This window comes from Orycteropus afer, unplaced genomic scaffold, assembly GCF_000298275.1.
Source record: "Orycteropus afer afer isolate SDZICR_OR568_19922 unplaced genomic scaffold, OryAfe1.0 scaffold00221, whole genome shotgun sequence".
NCBI lineage: Eukaryota > Metazoa > Chordata > Mammalia > Tubulidentata > Orycteropodidae > Orycteropus > Orycteropus afer.
The window spans coordinates 1,522,645-1,540,673 of NW_006921808.1; the positions used below are offsets into that span (position 1 = coordinate 1,522,645).

The following is an 18,029-nucleotide window of genomic DNA, read 5'->3' on the forward strand; positions in this document are numbered from 1 at the left end:
GGGCAGTGTTTCGTTCTGCTGTGCATGGGGTCGCTATGAGTTGGAAACGACTCGATGGCACTTAACAACAACAACATGCTTTACTGATTCTGTTTCTCTAGAAACTCTAACCTAAGACAGAGGCTCAAATGATGTAATCCACAGAGGTCTGCTGAGAGGGGTATAGAAAAAATGTGGAAGACAAGGAAGACATAATACAGAAAATATCATGGACTGCCAGAAGAATGAACAATCTGTCTTGGAATAAGTGCAACTAGAATACTCCTTAGAAGGGAGAATTTCCAGATTTTGTCTTATACTTTGGTTATGTCAGAAGGAACCAGTCCCTACAGAAAGATATAATGCTTGGTAAAGGAGAGGGTCAGCAAAAATGGGAAGATCCTCATGAGATGGATTGACACAGTTGGCTGCAATGATGGGCTCAAGCACAGCAAAGATTGTGTGGATGATGGAGAACAGGACACTGCTTTGTTCTGTTGTGTGTACTGTCACCATTAGCTGGAGCCAACTTGATGCACCTACCAACAACAACAAATTGGGCACAGAGTTTTGATTATTATTCTAAAATTCAGTGAAATGTTTATTTAATCAAATATAATAATAACATGAGTATTTCTAAAGGCTTAGCTAGAAAAATAAAATAAAAACAAACTTTAGCAGGAATGAAGACAATGCATAGAAGGGTAGATTTTATTTGTCAATATAGTGTACAAGTAGTCCTGGAATTACGATGTATTTGAATTATGAAGAACCACATATCTGACCCCCTTTTTTTTTCTGGGGCGGGGCGGATACCTCTTATCATTAAGGAGCTCTGGTGGTGCAGTGCCTAAAGCATTGGATTGCTAACCAGAAGGTTGGAGGTTCAAACCCACCAGCCGATCTGCAGAGGGAAGATGGGCAATCTACTTCTGTAAAGATTTACCTACTCAGAAATGCAATGGGGGTCTCTACGAGTCACTCAATGGCAGTAAGTCGGGTTTTGGTGTTCTCTATCATTAGTAATATGTAATACATGCAGTGTTGCAACATGTAATTTGCTGATGTTATCATTCTCAGATGTTCATTTACAGATAGGTGTTCAATGTTATGATTTACTGTTCAAAACATAGCCATATAGCAGGCTATGGAAAAAAAAAAAAAAAGAGGGATTTGACTTAGTCAGAAACTTGGGACTACTTATATTTTAAAAAGGGATCAATTTCAAAAAAGAAAACAAAAGTCCAGGTAGGAAAAAATTTATGCAAAGTACTTATCAGGAAGAATTACAGAAACCCTGAATATCATTCCTCTGCCATGTTTCTAAAAAGGAAAAAGAAAAAATATTCCCAACATCATTCAAGTCAATTTATTGCTCCTTTGGCATTATCATATAAATGGAAAATTCCAAATAATCTCACATCCTTGATTTTGAGTAGTCCAGCGTGGAGAAATACCCTCCATCACAGTTTAGGAGTAGAATTTCTCAAACACTCATTATATCCTGATTTATATTCAGAAGACTGCTACAGAAGAAGCATTACTTATAGAAACCTTCTGTATCTTAAGTCAAGGTACAGAGAAAAAGGTAGGAGGACATTTTTCTCTATTTCTCCTTTCCCATATGTTTGCTTTACAATTAGGAAAAGCCCTCAGTTAGAAGTATACAGATGAAGAAGTACACAGATGAAGTACACAGATCTGGTGAGTCAGTAAAATGCAGACAATTCTAGGTAATTCTGGCTCTCAGAAAAGACTTGGTTTGATGATGATTCTTCATAGGTCACATTTCTGGCATTAGGAAAACAATGCAGTATGTCTTCTGTGCTGTTTCTGATCAGGACTGCTCTTTCAGTTCTGTTGGTCTCCACTCCTACAGGAGAAGCTGCTGCCCACATACGGAGGTGACAGTCTAATCCTGCCAAGAGCCTAGCCTTCAATTCAGTCATCTATAACAGAATATCCACTTGGATCCACTCAACACTGAATCCTCTTACACACCAAGCCATGCCAGGATATCAACTTTGTGCACTATTCTTGAAGCAGGCTTCGAGAAATAAGCATCCTCATCACTTCATTGCTACCTGTGAGTGAGAAAGAGTGAAGGACTTAGTAGCAGCAAGTCTGAGGGCTCCCTAAGCTCTGACCAGGGTGAGCCAAGGCAGCTGTGGATTTAAATGAGGACTGTTGCTTTTATCACCAGGAAGGATGAGATTATTAAAGATTTCTCTCCAATGTATAGAAAAATGTCAGAAAATTAGGAATCATATTTACTTAAAAAAACAAAACTAAACAAAACCCAAAACAACAACAAAAAAATAACTTTCCTGACAGGTTAAAAATGCTTATATTAAATAAAAAAGGCAGAACATGAAGTTGTACCTATATTATGATTCAATTTTTTAAAAAAACGTATCTATGAAAGTACAGGTACAATACCATGAATTGCTTGATATGGCCCTTCTAGCCATAGTATTTGTGACTCCCACTAGATGACTGAGTGGGGGGTGGGACTATGCATATTGTTTGTGGCCTACCAATGGGATTGGATAGTTTCCTAAAAATGTAAATAAGATGCACAGTGGTGGGACCATGCAAATTGGTGTATGAAACCCTATCATGGGGATTGGTCAGTTATGCTACCCCATTAGGATTAAAATGAGCTATTGTAGAGGAGGGAAGCTCACGGCAATCAAGTAAGAAGACCCAGGAGGAGAAGGAATCCTGTGCTGAACCAGGATACAGAGAGTTGTGACACGAGAGATGCTGACAAGCTCTGGCAGAGAAATGGTGGCAGCAGAACCAAGAGATTGGCACGAGAGTGTGGTGGGTTTCCTGGTCCATGGAGCAAGAAAGCTGAATACCTTTGGGAAGGAGTCTTGCTGGCTGAGTGGGGTAACTCTGAGCACTTACCGGTAAAGCTAAAAGAGCTCTGTTAACACTTGCCTGAGGAGGGTAAAGGCCACAGGGCCGAGAGGCCGAGGATCAGAGAGAAGTGTGCCTGCAGGCTTTGCTGAGAAGAAGCTGCCCTGTTTGAAGAACTGTAGCCTGAATTGCAATCTGTCACTTCCCTATTGAACCCCAAATCCTAAGTATTGTCTGTGAGTTCTGTGTGGCCCCTGGAACAAATTATTGAACACAGAAGAAAAAAGAGTGCAATGGGAGAGACAGCTAGTGTCAAAACTGGCAAAAAGATTAAAGAGTGGAGGCACATCTAACTTCTACCTCACAGGAATCAGCTTTGGGCTGTTTATGTTGATCTTGATCCCTCTTCCCCCTTCTGAAATCAGAGGTCAGACACTGGCCCACACCATTTTTACAACAGGAAAATGTACAAAAGGAAATGCACAAGATACTAACTTCTCTACTATTTTACAGCTTTTCCACAATAATATGTTATTTCTTTGGTTATCAAAGAATTGAATTTTAAAGAAACAAAATGATTTTTCCTGAAAGGAGGGGATCAATGGTTTGCTTCATTTTTAGCAGTAACCATTAATAGAAAATCACAGTGGAAAAGCTCAGCATCATCAGACAGAACAAGGCCAGGGGAACAGATCATCAATTGCTCATATGTAAGTTTAAGATGAAGCTGAAGAAAATCAAAACAAGTCCACGAGAGAAAAAATACAACCTTCAGTACATCCCATCTGAATTTAGAGACCATTTGAAGAACAGATTTGAGGCACTGAACACCAATGACCGAAGACCAGATGAGGTGTGTGATGACACCGAGGATATTACACATAAAGAAAGCAAAACCAAAAAAAGGTCATTAAAAAGACAGGAAAGAAAGAAAAGGACCAAAATGTATGTCAGAAGAGACTGAAACTTGCTCTAGAATGTAGAAGTAAAAATGCTTAACAGAAGATTTCAAAGGGCTGCTCAAAAAGACAAAAACCCACTGCCATTGAGCTAATTCCAACTCACCGCAACCCTACAGGACAGAGTAGAAATGCCACATAGGGCTTCCAAGGCTGTAAATCTTTATGAAAATAGATTGCCTCATCTTTCTTCCATGGAGTGGCTGGTGGGTTCAAACTGCCAACCTTTTGGTTAGCAACCAAATGCCTCAACCACTGCTTCACCAAAGCTCCCTCAAGAAGATAAGGTAAAGTAGTATAACGAAAGATGCAAAGAACTGGAGTTAGAAAGTCAAAAGGGAAGAACACACTTGGCATTTCTCAAGATGAAAGAACTGAAAAAAAAATTCAAGCATCAAATTGCAATACAGAAGAATTCTACAGGCAAAATATTGAACGATACAGAAAGTATCAAAAGAAGATAGACAGAATAAAGTGTTACTATACCAAAAAGAATTGGTCAATGTTCAGCCATTTCAGGAGGCAGCATATAATCATGAGTTAATGGTACTGAAGGAACTGGTGAAAAACAAGACTCCAGGAACTGGAATACCTAAATGTTTCAACAAACGTGCAATGGAATGAAATTTGGAAGACCGTTTCCTGGCCAACCAACTGGAAGAAATCCATATTTGTCCCCATTCCAAAGAAAGGTGCTCCAAAAGAATGTGTAAATTATTGAGTATCATTAACATCATACACAAGCAAAATTTTGCTGAAAATAAAACGGTTGTAGCAGTACATCAACAAGGAGCTGCCAGAAATTCAAGCCAGATTCAGAAGAGGATGTAGAATGAGGAATATCATTGCTGATGTCAGGTGGACCTTGGCTGAAAGTAGAGAATACCAGAAAGATGTTTACCTGTGTTTTACTGACTATGCAAAGACATTCGACAGTGTGGATTACATTATGAAGAATGGGAATTCCAGAACACTAAATTGTGCTCATGTGGAACTTGCACATAGACCAAGAGGCAGTTGCTCAAACAGAAAAGGGTACTGTGTGGTTTAAAATCAGGAATGGTGTGTATCTGGGTTCTATCCTTTCATCATACTTATTCAATCTGAATGTTGAACAAATAATCTAAAAAGCTGGACTATATGAGGAAGAATACAGCATCAGGATTGGAGGGAGATTTATCAACAACTACCAATATGCAGATTACACAACTTATCTTGCTGAAAGTAAAGAAGACTTGAAGCACTGATGAAGATCAAAGACTATATATAGCCTTTAGTATGGAATACATCTCAACATAAAGAAAACAAAAATCCTCACAAATGGACCAATAAACAACATCATGATAAATGTAGAAAAGACTGATGTTGTCAAGGATTTCATTTTACTTGGATCCACAATCAATGCCCATGGAAGCAGCAGTCAAGAAATCGAATGCCATATTACATGGGGTAAATCTGTTGCAAAAGACCTCTTTACAGTGTTCAAGAGGCTAAGGTGTGTCTGATGCAAGCCATGGTGTTTTCAGTCATCCCATGACTTTTTACATGTGCATGTAAAAGCTGGGCAATGAATGAGAAGGACTGCAGAAGAACTGATATATTTGAACTATGGATTTGGTGAAGAATACTGACTATACCATGGACCACCAGAAGAATATACAAATCTGTCTTAGAAGAAGTACAGCCAGCATGCTCTTTAGAAGCAAGGATGGCAAGACTTTGTGTCTTGTACTTTGGTCACATTAACAGGAGGGATCAATCTCTGGAGATGGATATCATGCTTGGTAAAGCAAAGGGTCAGTGAAAAAGAGGAAGCCCCTTAATGAAATGGACTGACACACTGGCTGCAACAATGCGCTCAAGCACAGCAGCTATTGTGAGGATGGTGCAGGACTGGGCAGTGTTTCATTTTGTAGTGCATAGGGTTGCTATGAATTGGATCTGACTCAACAGCAACAAAGAACAACAGTAACTAATGGAAAGAGAAATATGAACCCTCTTGAGGAATGAGTAATCAATCACACAGTCTAAAAGAAAACCCAATGTAAATTTTCAGATTTATCTTATAGTGAAGTCCATGATCAGATAAAGTGATAAGTAGGTGTGTCCCAATTTTTCTACAAAAGGATGACACTGTGGTCTGAAGGTAAATCTGTTTGTTTTTTCCCATTATAGAAAGGTTGAAAGACAGAGTCAGAATGAAGGTAAAGTTTCCCATACTTATGAAGTCCGGGTGAGATGTACTTCCAGGAGTAGTAGGAGAAAAGAAACTACAGGAAATTTAATGAAAGCAGTAGGGATTGAGTTAATAAATATTCTTTATGAATGAGATTTTGAAGCACATAATTAGGACATAACACTAGAGAAGTAGCTCTCAAAGTGTGTTCCCAGGGAAGCAGCAGCAGCTTTACCTGAAAACTCTCCTCAGACCTACAGAATCAGAAACTCTGCAGGTGGGGCCGCAACTTGTCTTTGAACAAGTCCTCTAGGTGATTCTGATGCAAGCTTAAGTTTGAGAAGGAATGCTGTTACGGACTGAATTTTGTCTCCCAAAATATCTGCCATGGGTAGGCCATAACTCTCAGTATTGTATAATTATCCTCCATTTTGTGATCTCATGTAATTATCCTATGTGTTGTAAATTCTAACTTCTATGATGTTAATGAGGCAGGATTAGAGACAGGATACAATCTATAGGGTAACACTGTATCTTTAAAGATATTAAAGAGATTAAAAATGGAGCAAAGATCAGAGGGACTTCAGTTATCACTAAGAAAGAGCGAGGGGGTAGAGTGTGTCCTTTGGACCTGGGGTCCCTGTGCTGAGAACTTCCTAGACCCAGAGGAAGACAGATGCCAAGATGTATGGGGATTTCTAAAGAACACTGCACCCACAGATGTTGAAAGGAGGTAAAGACATTTCTCCCAGAGCCAAGGGAAAGCAAAAGCATTCTCCTAGAGCTGTCACTCTGAATTTGTACTTCTAGCTTCCCAAATTGTGAAAGAATAAGTTTCTGCTCGCTAAAGTCATCCATTTGTGGTATTCCTGTTAAAGCAGCACTAGATCACTGAGACAATTGTTTTGAGAGGCAGGGAAGGCCAATATGGTAACAGGCTTCTCCTTTCTATGTATGTCCCCTATTAAAGCAGCCCCACACTACTTCACTGAAAAGTCTCTTAGAGAAGCCCCTGCCCTATCTGCTTTACCTACAGTTAAACAATACCAATTACCACACTAGGTGGGGCAAAATCACATTACTTCAACAATTAGTCACTGGCTATAGAGAGTGGAAGGAGCTCTGGTAGTGCACCAACCACTCCACAAGAGATAAAGATGAGGCAGTCTGCTTCCATAAACATTTAAAGCCTTGCAAACCCTATGTGCAGTTCTACTCTGTCCTATAGAGTGGTTATGAGTTGGCATTGACTGAATGGCAGCAGGTTTTGGGTTACAGAGAGTGGAAGAAGCCATGTTCTAAGCCTAACTCCAATGCTTTCACATTTCCTGGCCTGAATGTCAAGATGTCAATGATTTATTTTATTTAAAACCCACTACAATGCTGATACTGTTACCTTTTAGACCACCTGGCAAATAATTTGCAGAGTTGCTAGTGATCATGTTGGCTCACATTTGCCCTGTAAAATTATTATATAGCAGTTCAGAAGCCCTAAGGGAAAAGTACTTTGTAAAAGTAAAGAATAGTCACTGTTGTGGTTTTCAAAGTGTTTTCTCTCACATTATCTCAGTGTGACCCTTCTCTCAAATATAAAAAGAGAAACAAAAGAACCACTGTGATTAAATGACTTACCCAAATTACAGAGAAGAGCCAAGGCTACAATTATGGCTTCCTGACTCCCAGCCTAGTGCTCTTTCTATTGCACCGCCAGGCCACTTCCAGAGCAGGGAAGAGGAAAGGAAGGAAAGAGGAAACTGAGAGACAGGCAGGGCACAATGTAACCCTGAGCATCAATCACAGCATGGGGACAGAAAGCCATGGCACTGATCAGAAGGTACTGATCCTGTAAACATTCTGAAAAGCCAAGAAAGACCTCTGGAGATTTTTACCTTCTAGGATTTGGTGAACCCTGGAGTCCCTCACGTACTGCTGAACAGCATAGTCTTTCAAGTAGCCATATCCTCCATGCATCTGTAAAGCCTGGTTGCAAATCTGTAAGGAGATAGGGATTAGGTATCTATGACTTTCCAAAAACTGGAACAAGTAGCATCTCTCCTCACCCCTACCCCACAATCCAGCAGCCTGCTGTGAACTAATAAGAGGAAGAACAACCCAAAGATAAACATCCAAGCCCCAAGATGGGCTCTATGGTTACCATGCTCAGAAACAAGTGAAATTTACCTACTAAACCTGAAAGCTCCCATCACACAACTCAGACTTTCTTGCTGATCCTATGCTGGGAAGGAGCGGCCCATAACTACCCTGGCTGGGAGTGTAAGACGTAAAGATGCCATCTAGTGGCAACACAGCCTCAGTGTGGGAATTTCCCCTGACATTAAAAATGGCACAGTGCTGAACTGGAGCAAGAGGTACTGGCTGCTCCAAACCTTACAGAGGCAGTGTTTTATCCAGAACACAACAAAGTGGTAGTGACATAATGAAATGTATAATGGCATGGAGAGCTCCCATGTAGACCTTTCATGGGTTAATTTGCTGACTTCTGAAGTTGACTTATACCTTGCAACATCCTTAGACCTCAGGCTGTTCCACACTCATTCCAGGAGAGCAAGAGGGTATTATCACTTACAGCAAAGCATTCATCTGTAGCAAAGAGTTTAGCCATGGAACACAGGGCCACGGCATCCTCCCACTCTTCCTGCAGGGCCACAGCTGCATGGCGGATCATAAGCCGTGAGGCCACCAGTCTTGCTGCCATATCAGCCAGTTTGAACTGCAGATACTGCAGCAACAAGGGAGAAGAGAACCAACAAGACAGGGGGGCTTGGACAACACTGATCTGGGACCTTCCAAGAAATCTCTAATGAAGTATCTTCTCTAAGTAACCCAAAGCCTCAAGCTTCTACTTCTTCTACAAAGAAAGTTTACTGTTTTGTAAGTTCAAAATCCACTTCACTTTCTAATATCATCATCTTCTTAAGAAAGGGTCATCAATAGAAATGAACCATAAGTTCTGGCTAAGATGTGTGGTGGTCTCCATAGCCTCACTCTTCCAGAGAATATGGACCACAGAAGAGTTCTCAAAGGCTTAAGAGTGGAAAGCAAATGCAGATACCATACCTGGTTACTGGCCAGACGTTCTCCAAACTGCTTGCGGATATTAAGATGGTTTCGGGTGAGGATGACTGAAGCATGAGCAGCCCCCAGAGAGCAGGAGGCTAGAAAGAAGAGTAGAGACATTTCAATGGAGCTGAGAGGATAATGAAAGATGTCCCAACCCATTACATTCTGGCCTACCCCTCCACATTCTCACCAACATTGATTCTCCCTCCGTTCAGTCCTTTCATGGCTATGAGGAAGCCCTGCCCTTCATTCCCAATTCTGTTGGCCACGGGGACAGCACAGTCTTCAAAGATCACGGCTCGAGTTGGCTGAGAGTTCCACCCCACCTGGCAAAAATCAAGGACTGTCTAGCTGTCCAACCATTATCCCTCAGGGCAGCATTACCTGCTGCAGAAAACCTGTGAAGTAATGTTTCATTACCCTGGAACTTAGAAACTTGAGACCTCAAAATGGGGGGAAAAAATTAGATTTAAAGACTTGTCACCTCTCACAAGGAGCCATGGTGGTGCAATGGTTAAACACACAGCTGCTAACTGAAAGGTCAGTGGTTCAAAGCCACTAATGGCTCTGTAGAAGAAAAGATCTTGTGATCTGCTTCTGTAAAGATTATAGCCTAGGAAACCCTGTGGGGCAGTTTTACTGCCATACAGGGTGTGTTGTAGAGCAATGTCACAGAGTTTGCATAAGCAAAAACAAATGAGGTTTACAGAGATAGTCTGGACTGGGAAAATGTTCAAATCCAGAGTGAAGATGGCCACTCCACCAGACAATGAAGAAGAAAACATTCTTGTATAGTTAAATCAAGAACTAAAAAGTTACAAAATCATAATAGGCTGAAAGACAATCAGGAGAGTCAAAGTGAGAGTTTTACAGGGATAGGTGGGTGACACATAAGTGGGATTACATGATTGGTTAAGGGTACGTGATTGCAAGCATGTGTGCTTTTCAATCTATTTCAGGATGGTCACAGGACAAGTTTTTAGCGTAATCTGCTATAAAAATTGTTACCTCAATCATGTCTGTTTGGAGGGGTCCATTCTAAACATTTATCAATAATGCTGTGCATCAACATCCTTTACCAAACCAAAAACCAAACTCACTGCTGTTGAGTCAGAACCGACTCATAGTAACCTCTCCTTGGGTTTCTGGAGCAGTATCACTACGGAAGTAGATTGCCCAACTTTCCTTCTGAGGAGTGGCTGGTGGGTTTGAACCGTCAGCTAATGATCATATCTTGCATCTGTTTGACCATAGTGGAAAGACCCTCTGGGAATACACTGTGATATCTTGCACCTGTCACACTTCTGAAAAAAGAATGTCTCCTTTAGGATATATGGTCAGTATCAAGGTTAGAGGAACTGTTGTTAGAAAAGGCAGCTTTAAAATGCGTGGATTCTTGACTTAGGTCAAGACTTTAAAATGGAATTAAGGCTCTGCTTTCAGATCGCTCTATTTACACATACCAAGTGCCTCTGATTTTAAGCTCTCATACAATTACTTTGTAACTTTAAAAAACAACTTTAGAAATGTACTTAATCTCCTACCAATCAGATATATCATCACTCAATTTGCAACCATTATCTAAATGTCAACCAATCACTGAATTTTTGCTGAAAATTCCTCGTATTTTCTTATATAAACTCTCTGAACTGTCTCTTCCTTGGATCACTTAGCTCAGAATCCTCTGGATTTTGTGATTACCAGTTTGAAAATTACCTTACACCTCAATAAAAGCTCTTTACTTTTCATTTAAACCAGATTCTGCCATTTCCTTTCTGACACTTTTGTATTGTACCTTTGTATTGTATTGTACCTTTGTTATACTTTTTAAATACTTTCACCCAGTCTGCTCCTTCTACTAAGAAATCCTCTATATCCTCAGCCTCCATTAAAGTCTAGCTTAAACAAAACATCCAGAGGCATTCCCAATCACTTGAGCCATCAATGGTCTTGTTTTCTGTTATCCTCTCATAGCATATGCAAGTTTAGAACCTTCCAGTGACTTGTACGATAATTATCTGTGTAACATATCTTCCCAACTAGAATATAAACACCTGAAATTAAGAATGCAATAGAAAGTTGTGACCTGAACAACATCTAATTATAAAAGACAAAAATAGATACTGTCTTATGTCTGTTCTCTTTTTACTGGAAATCATCTGCCTTTCTTTCTCATGCATAAAGAATTCTTCCCCTGGGGAGCTATCTGTTCCCCTCGTGAGCTGCAGCCAGTGAGAGCAGATGATCCCCTCCACCTTCCTGAAGATTGTGCATACCTGAATAACAACTACCAGAAACCCACTCTTCTCTACCATTCTCTCCTCTTCCACATGTTACTTTGATACTCCGTTATAGTTCTCACTTCCACTCTGTCCATGGTAAAATTCTTCTATACAGAACCTCTTAACAGTCACATCCAAGATAAAGCAAGGTATCAATGCAAAACTGGTGTTGTTTGGCAATTGCTACTGTGTGTTTATGTTTTTTTTTTTTTTTTTTTTAATTCTCTAGTTCTTTTTTGGTAGTTTTTTTGATTGTTGTTTTTGTCTGAGTGGAAGACAGGAACTGTGCCCACACAACCCAACCACACTCACACCTACAGCAGCCACTCTACCTACTGAGTGAGGACCACCACTTGCTTCTGTGCCAACTGGCCAATGATAGACAACAACCAATATAAGCCCAACTCACCCTTAACTGCTTTTCACAAACAGCTAACAGAGATCTGTGCACCCATTCTCATACTCTATCACACCCAACAAGTGATAGATGGTGAGTGCATAAATGCTGCCAATTAGTGAATAGAGGAGCACAGTACCCTACATAATTCAGATATATCAAAACAAAACAAAGGAAAAAAAATCTTGGATAAATCACATGAACATACAATCACCAATCAAATATAAATACAACTTTACAATGTCTCAGAGACAACAGACTACCACAGTCCAAACAAAGAAGCAAGATAAAACAGGAGAAACAAGGGACCAGGATAAAGACTCAGAAAACATCCCTGAGGAAGAAGCAGAATTGGAACTCCATGATGGGGAATTCAAAAAAATTAAGGTATCTTCAATGGATTGAGAGACAGATCAAGGAAAACACTGACAAAATTAAGGAAAACACAGACAAAACCCTAGAAGAATTTCAGAAGACCATACAAGAACAAAATAACAAAATAAATGAAAAATCAGAATTGAAACAAAATCTGTTGATAGAAATCCAGAAAATTAATACTAAATTTTCAGAAATAGGTAACACATTGAATAGGCAAAGGAACAAAACTGAATCAATGGAAGACAGAATTAGTGAAATTGAAGAAAAATACCTCAATACTACTTTGGTAAAACATCAACCAGAAAAAATACCAAAACAAAATGAAGAAAACCTAAGATTCAAGTGGGATACCATCAAGAAGAATAACCTACATGTAATCAGAATTCCAACAGAAGAGACAAATAAAACCATGAGAAAACTGTCAAAGATTTGTTGGGAGAGAATTTTCCTGATATGATTAAAGATGAGAATATATCCATTCAAGAAGTTCAATGGACCTCAAAGAGGACAGACCTCAAAAGAAAATTACCAAGACATATCATTAAATTCACCAAAACCAAAGACAAAGAAAGAATCCTGAAAGCAGCACAGGAAAAATGAAAAGTTACCTACAAAGGGGAACTAGTAAGACTAAATTCTGATTTCTCAGCAGAGACCATGAAGGAGAGAAGGCAATAATGGATGATATATCTAAAACCCTGAAAGGAAAAAAAAAAAAAAAAAACCTCCAACCAAGTATTACATACCAAGCTAAACTGTCCATCAAATAGGAGTGTGAAATTAGGAGATTTCCAGATAAACAGAAATTAAGGAATTTGTTAAAACCAGACCAACTTGACAAAAGATGCTAAAAGGAGTCCTTCAGACAGAGAACCAACAATAGCAAACAACAAATGATGATTAACACACATGACAACATAAACTAGTAACCAACCAGTTATGGAAATATCCAGAGTAAAATAAGCTTACCAGACTGCAAACAGGGAACCAGAGACATTAACTGGTAAATGAGGATACCACAAACCAAAAAGGGGGACTAAATAGTGTAGTTACAGAATTTCTAAATGATGAGAAAGTCAGTATAATTGCAAGACAGAACAGACTGTTTTAAACTTGGGAAGAAAATCATAAATCACAGGGTAACTTCAAAGAAAAATGATAAACCTTTGCATCAAAATAAAAAAGAGGATATGCACAAGTGTATAACGAACACTAAAACAATAGCAACAAAGGAAATGATAACACAATTCATAAACATAATGAGCTCAGCACAGAAAATTATATGAAACAAAAAAATCAGCAACACCATGAAAACAACAAAATGACAGCAACAAACTCATACATGTCAATAATTGCACTGAGTGTAAATGGATAAAATGCACCACTTAAGAGATGGTGACTTGCAGACTGGGTAAGAAAACATGATCCATCATTATGCTGTCTACAAGAGACACACCTTAGAGACAAAGACAAAAATAGACTAAAAATCAAAGGCTAGGAAAAGATGTATCAAGCAAATGGGAATCAAAAAGGAGCAGGAGTGGCAATATTAATTTCTGATAAAATTGACTTCCAGATAAAAACTACCATAAGAGACAAGGAAGGACATTATATAATGATTAAAGGATCAATTGAACAAGAGAGCATAACTATAATAAATATCTATGCACCCAATTAAAGAGCCCCAAAATACATAAAGCACACTTTAACAGAATTGAAAAGACAAATAGGTGAATCCAAAGTAATAGCAGGAGGCTTTAATACACCACTTTCAATGAAAGATAGAACAACTGGAAAGCAACTCAACAAAGACACAGAAGAACTAAACAATACAATCCACCAACTTGACCATATAGACATCTGCAGAGCACTTAACCCAATAACAGCACAATATGCATTCTTTTCCAGTACACATGGAATATTCTCCAGGATAGAACATATGTTAGGCCACAAAGTAAGCCTCAGTAAGTTCTCAGATCACAATGTTATAAAATTAGAAATCAACACTAGGTAGATCAACGGAAAAAGAGCAAACACATGGAAATTGAATAACACCATTCTCAAAAATGACTGGGTAATAGAAAAAATGAAAAATGAACTTAAAAAATACCTTGAATCAAATGAGAATGAACACAACATACCAAAATCTGTGGGACACAGCAAAAGCAGTGATAAGAGGCCAATGTATAGCAATAAATGCACACACCAAAAAAGAAGAGCCAAAATTAACACGTTAACCCAACATCTCCAACAATCAGAAAAAAAGCAGCAATAAAAACCTCCAGTCACCGGAAGAAAATAATAAAAATTTGAGCAGAAATAAATGAAACAGAAAATAGAAAGACAACTGAAAAAATTTACAGACTAGAAGTTGGTTTTTTGAAAAGATGAGTAAAATTGACAAACCACTGGGAAAATTAACAAAGGAAAAGAGGAAGAGAATACAAATAACATCAGTAAGAAATGAGTCACATGATGTCATAACAGAACCAACTGAAATAAAAAGGATAATATCAGGATACCATGAATTTTAAAATCTAAAAGAAAGGAAAAGATTTCTAAAAACATACTACTTACTTAAACTAACACAGACTGAAGTGGAAAATTTGAACAGATCTGTAACAAAAGAAGAAATTGAACAGGTCATAAAAAAATTACCAACAAATAAAAGTCCTGTGATGGTTTCACTGGAGAATTCTACCAAATGTTCAGAGAAGAACTGACACCAATCCTACTCAAAATATTCCAGACCATAGAAAAGGAAGAGATCCTTCCAAATTCATTTTATGAAGCAAGTATAACCTTGACTTTTATTTGTTGGTAATTTATTTAGGACCTGTTCAATTTTTTTCTTTTCTGCTCCAATTTTCCACCTCAATCCGTCTTATTTTAGGTAAGTGACATGTTTCTAGAATTTGTCCATTTCTTCTAGATTTTCAAATTTGTTGGAGTACAGTTCTTCATAGTATTCTGATAGAACCCTTTTTATTTCAGTTAATTCTGTTTTGACATTGCCCAATTAGTTTCTTACCAAAACCAGCAAAGAAATCACTAAAAAGGAAAACTACAGACCAACATCCCTTATGAATATAGATGCAAAAATCTTCAACAAAATCTTTGCCAATAGACTCCAACAACCTATCAAAAAATAATACATTATGACCAAGTGGGGTTCCTACCAGGTAATGCAAGGACAGTTCAACATTAGAAAAATAATCAATGTCATCCATCACATAAGTAAAAGAAAGGAAAAGAACCACATGATCATATCAATTGTTGAAGAAAAAGTATTTGATAAAATCCAACTATTCCTGATAAAAACTCTCAGCAAAATAGGAATAGCAGAAAATTTCTCAACATAATATAGGGCATATATACAAAACGCACAGACAATTCTCAATGGAGAGAGACTGAAGCCTTTTCCCTTGCGAACAGGAACCAGACAAGGATGCCCCCTATAATCACTTCTGTTCAACATTGTATCAGAAGTCATAGCCAGGGCAATAAGGCAAGAAAGGAAAATAAAAGGCATCCAAATTGATAAGGAAGAAGTCAAACTATCCCTATTTGCTAATGATATGATCTTATACACAGAAAATCCAAGAGATTCAGCAAGAAAACTACTAGAAGTAATTGAGAGATTGAACATAGTGGCAAGAAACAAGAACAACATACAAAAATCAGTTGGATTCCCACAGGACAAAGAAGGGCTTTTATGCACAGGGAGACAGCTCAGGAGGCAGGAGTGCATGGAGGGATGGACACAGGGAAGAGGTAACTATCAGGAGGAAGTGGGAAGGGAGCTCTTGCATTGGGGTAAATCGTAGTCAATGTCATGAGACAAAGTGTGAATTGCTGTATGGAAAGTGAATTTGCTTTGTAAACTTTCACCCAAATCATAAAAAAAAAAAAAAAAATCAGTTGGATTCCTCTATATCAGCAAAGAGACTGCTGAAAAGGAAATAAATACCATTTACAATAGTTACCAATAAATAAATAAATAAAATTATTGGGCATGAATCTTACCAGGGACACAAAAGTCCTATACAAAGAAAACTGTCAAATACTACTTCAAGAAACTGTAAGAGATCTACAAAAATGGAAGAGCATACCATGCTCATGTGGAGGACAACTGAACACTGTGAAAATGTCAGTTCTACCCAAAGTAATCTATACATTCAATGTAATCCCAGTCTAAATTCCATCAACCTTCTTTAAGGATACAGAAAAATCAATGACTAATTTTGTATGGAAAGGAAAGAGACCTTGGATAAGCAAAGCACTATTAAAGAAGAACAAAACAGGAGGTCTCATACTCCTGGATCTCAAAAGCTACTACACAGCCACAGTAGTCAAATCAGCCTGGGATTGGCACAATGACAGACACACAGACCAGTGGAACAGAATTGAAAAGCCAGAGACACTTCCATCTAACTATGGTCAGTTGATCTTTGACAAACAGCCGAAATCTATTAAATGGTGAGGAGATTGTCTCTTCAACAAATGGTCCTGGTAAAACTGGTTATCCATTTGCAGAAAAATGAAACAAGATCCATACCTTACACCATACACAAAAACAAACTCCAGATGGATCAAAGACTTCTATGTCAAACTTAAAACTATACAGTTCATCAAGGAGAAAATAGAGACTGCCAGAAAGATGGAGGAATAGGCAGACAAGTGACACAGGCCCTCTTGACCAAAGAAAAGAAAAACCAATTGACAGAGATACAGAAGATAATCTTGGAACCCTGAGCTTTGAAAGGAACTATATAGAAGTGGATTAGGCAGCAACTAGTGGAAAAACCTGAACGAAAACAGTGAGTACAGAGACAGTAAGAGCTGTGGACCATTAACTACTCTGACAAGACCAACAGCCTGAATATTTCCAAGTGGTATTGGGACCTGAGAATTGACCTAATGATTAGTCCCGGTCAGCAAGGGCTGCAGGGACAACTGCTCTGGTGGCCTATGACTAGAAAGGGAAAGAGCAAGGAGGGAGACAACCTAAGCTGTGGACTTTCTGCAGTCCGGAGGGCACAGCCATTTTGATTGTTTACATGTGGCAGTCATTTTGGATATTTAAAGTGACCAAGGATGCAGCCATTTTGAATGTTTACAAGCGGTGGCCATTGTGGATATTTAAAGTGACCGAGGGCACAGCCATTTTGAATGTTTAAAAGGGGTGGCCATTTTGGATATTTAAAGTGACCGAGGGCGCAGCCATTTTGAATGTTTACAAGCGGTGGACATTTTGGATATTTAAAGTGACCGAGGGTGCAGCTATTTTGAATGTTTACAAGCAGCGGCCATTTTGGATATTTAAAGTGACCAAGGACTCACCCATTTGGAATGTTTACAAGTGGCAACCATTTTGGATTTAAAGCATTCTCATTCGGATTCCAGGGACCTAAAAACACGCTCTGTTTGCCAGGGTCGGCAAGGACATACAAGAGGCTGACAAAGGAAAGGAGATAGGTGGTGAGTGTGTAAGTGCTGTCAACTAGTGAATAGAGGAGCATAGCACAGTACCTTGCCTGTATAGATAACATACAAACAAAACAAAGAAAACGAAAATTGTGGGCAAGTCACTCCAACATATAATCACCAATTAAATATAAACACAAAAACATGACAATGCCTCAGAGACAATAGAGCATCAGAGTCCACACAAAGAAGCAAGATAAAGCAGGAGAAACAAGGGGACAGGATACAGACCCAAAACACATCCCTGAGGAAGAAGCAGCATTGGAATTCCCTGATAAGGAATTCAAAAGAATTATATTTAGGTATCTTCAAAGGATTGAGAGACAGACCAAGGAAAACCCAGACAAAACTCTAGAAGAATTCTGGAAGAAAATACAAGAACAAAATGACAAAATAAATGAAAAATTAGAAATGATTCTAAATCT

General features: G+C 38.7%; 1 protein-coding gene across 1 annotated transcript in view; it reads right to left on the reverse strand.

The window, feature by feature from the left end:
• Window positions 1-2,010: 2,010 nt before the first annotated feature.
• ACAD8 (acyl-CoA dehydrogenase family member 8) overlaps window positions 2,011-18,029 on the reverse strand; it is a 37,705-nt gene continuing 21,686 nt past the window's right edge. Inside the window, exons 7-11 of the mRNA XM_042782029.1 lie at window positions 9,251-9,386; window positions 9,058-9,155; window positions 8,567-8,719; window positions 7,869-7,971; window positions 2,011-2,063 (exon numbers count right to left, since the gene is read on the reverse strand). Coding sequence (XP_042637963.1) covers window positions 2,011-2,063; window positions 7,869-7,971; window positions 8,567-8,719; window positions 9,058-9,155; window positions 9,251-9,386 — 543 coding nt within the window. The remainder of the gene's footprint in view (window positions 2,064-7,868; window positions 7,972-8,566; window positions 8,720-9,057; window positions 9,156-9,250; window positions 9,387-18,029) is intronic.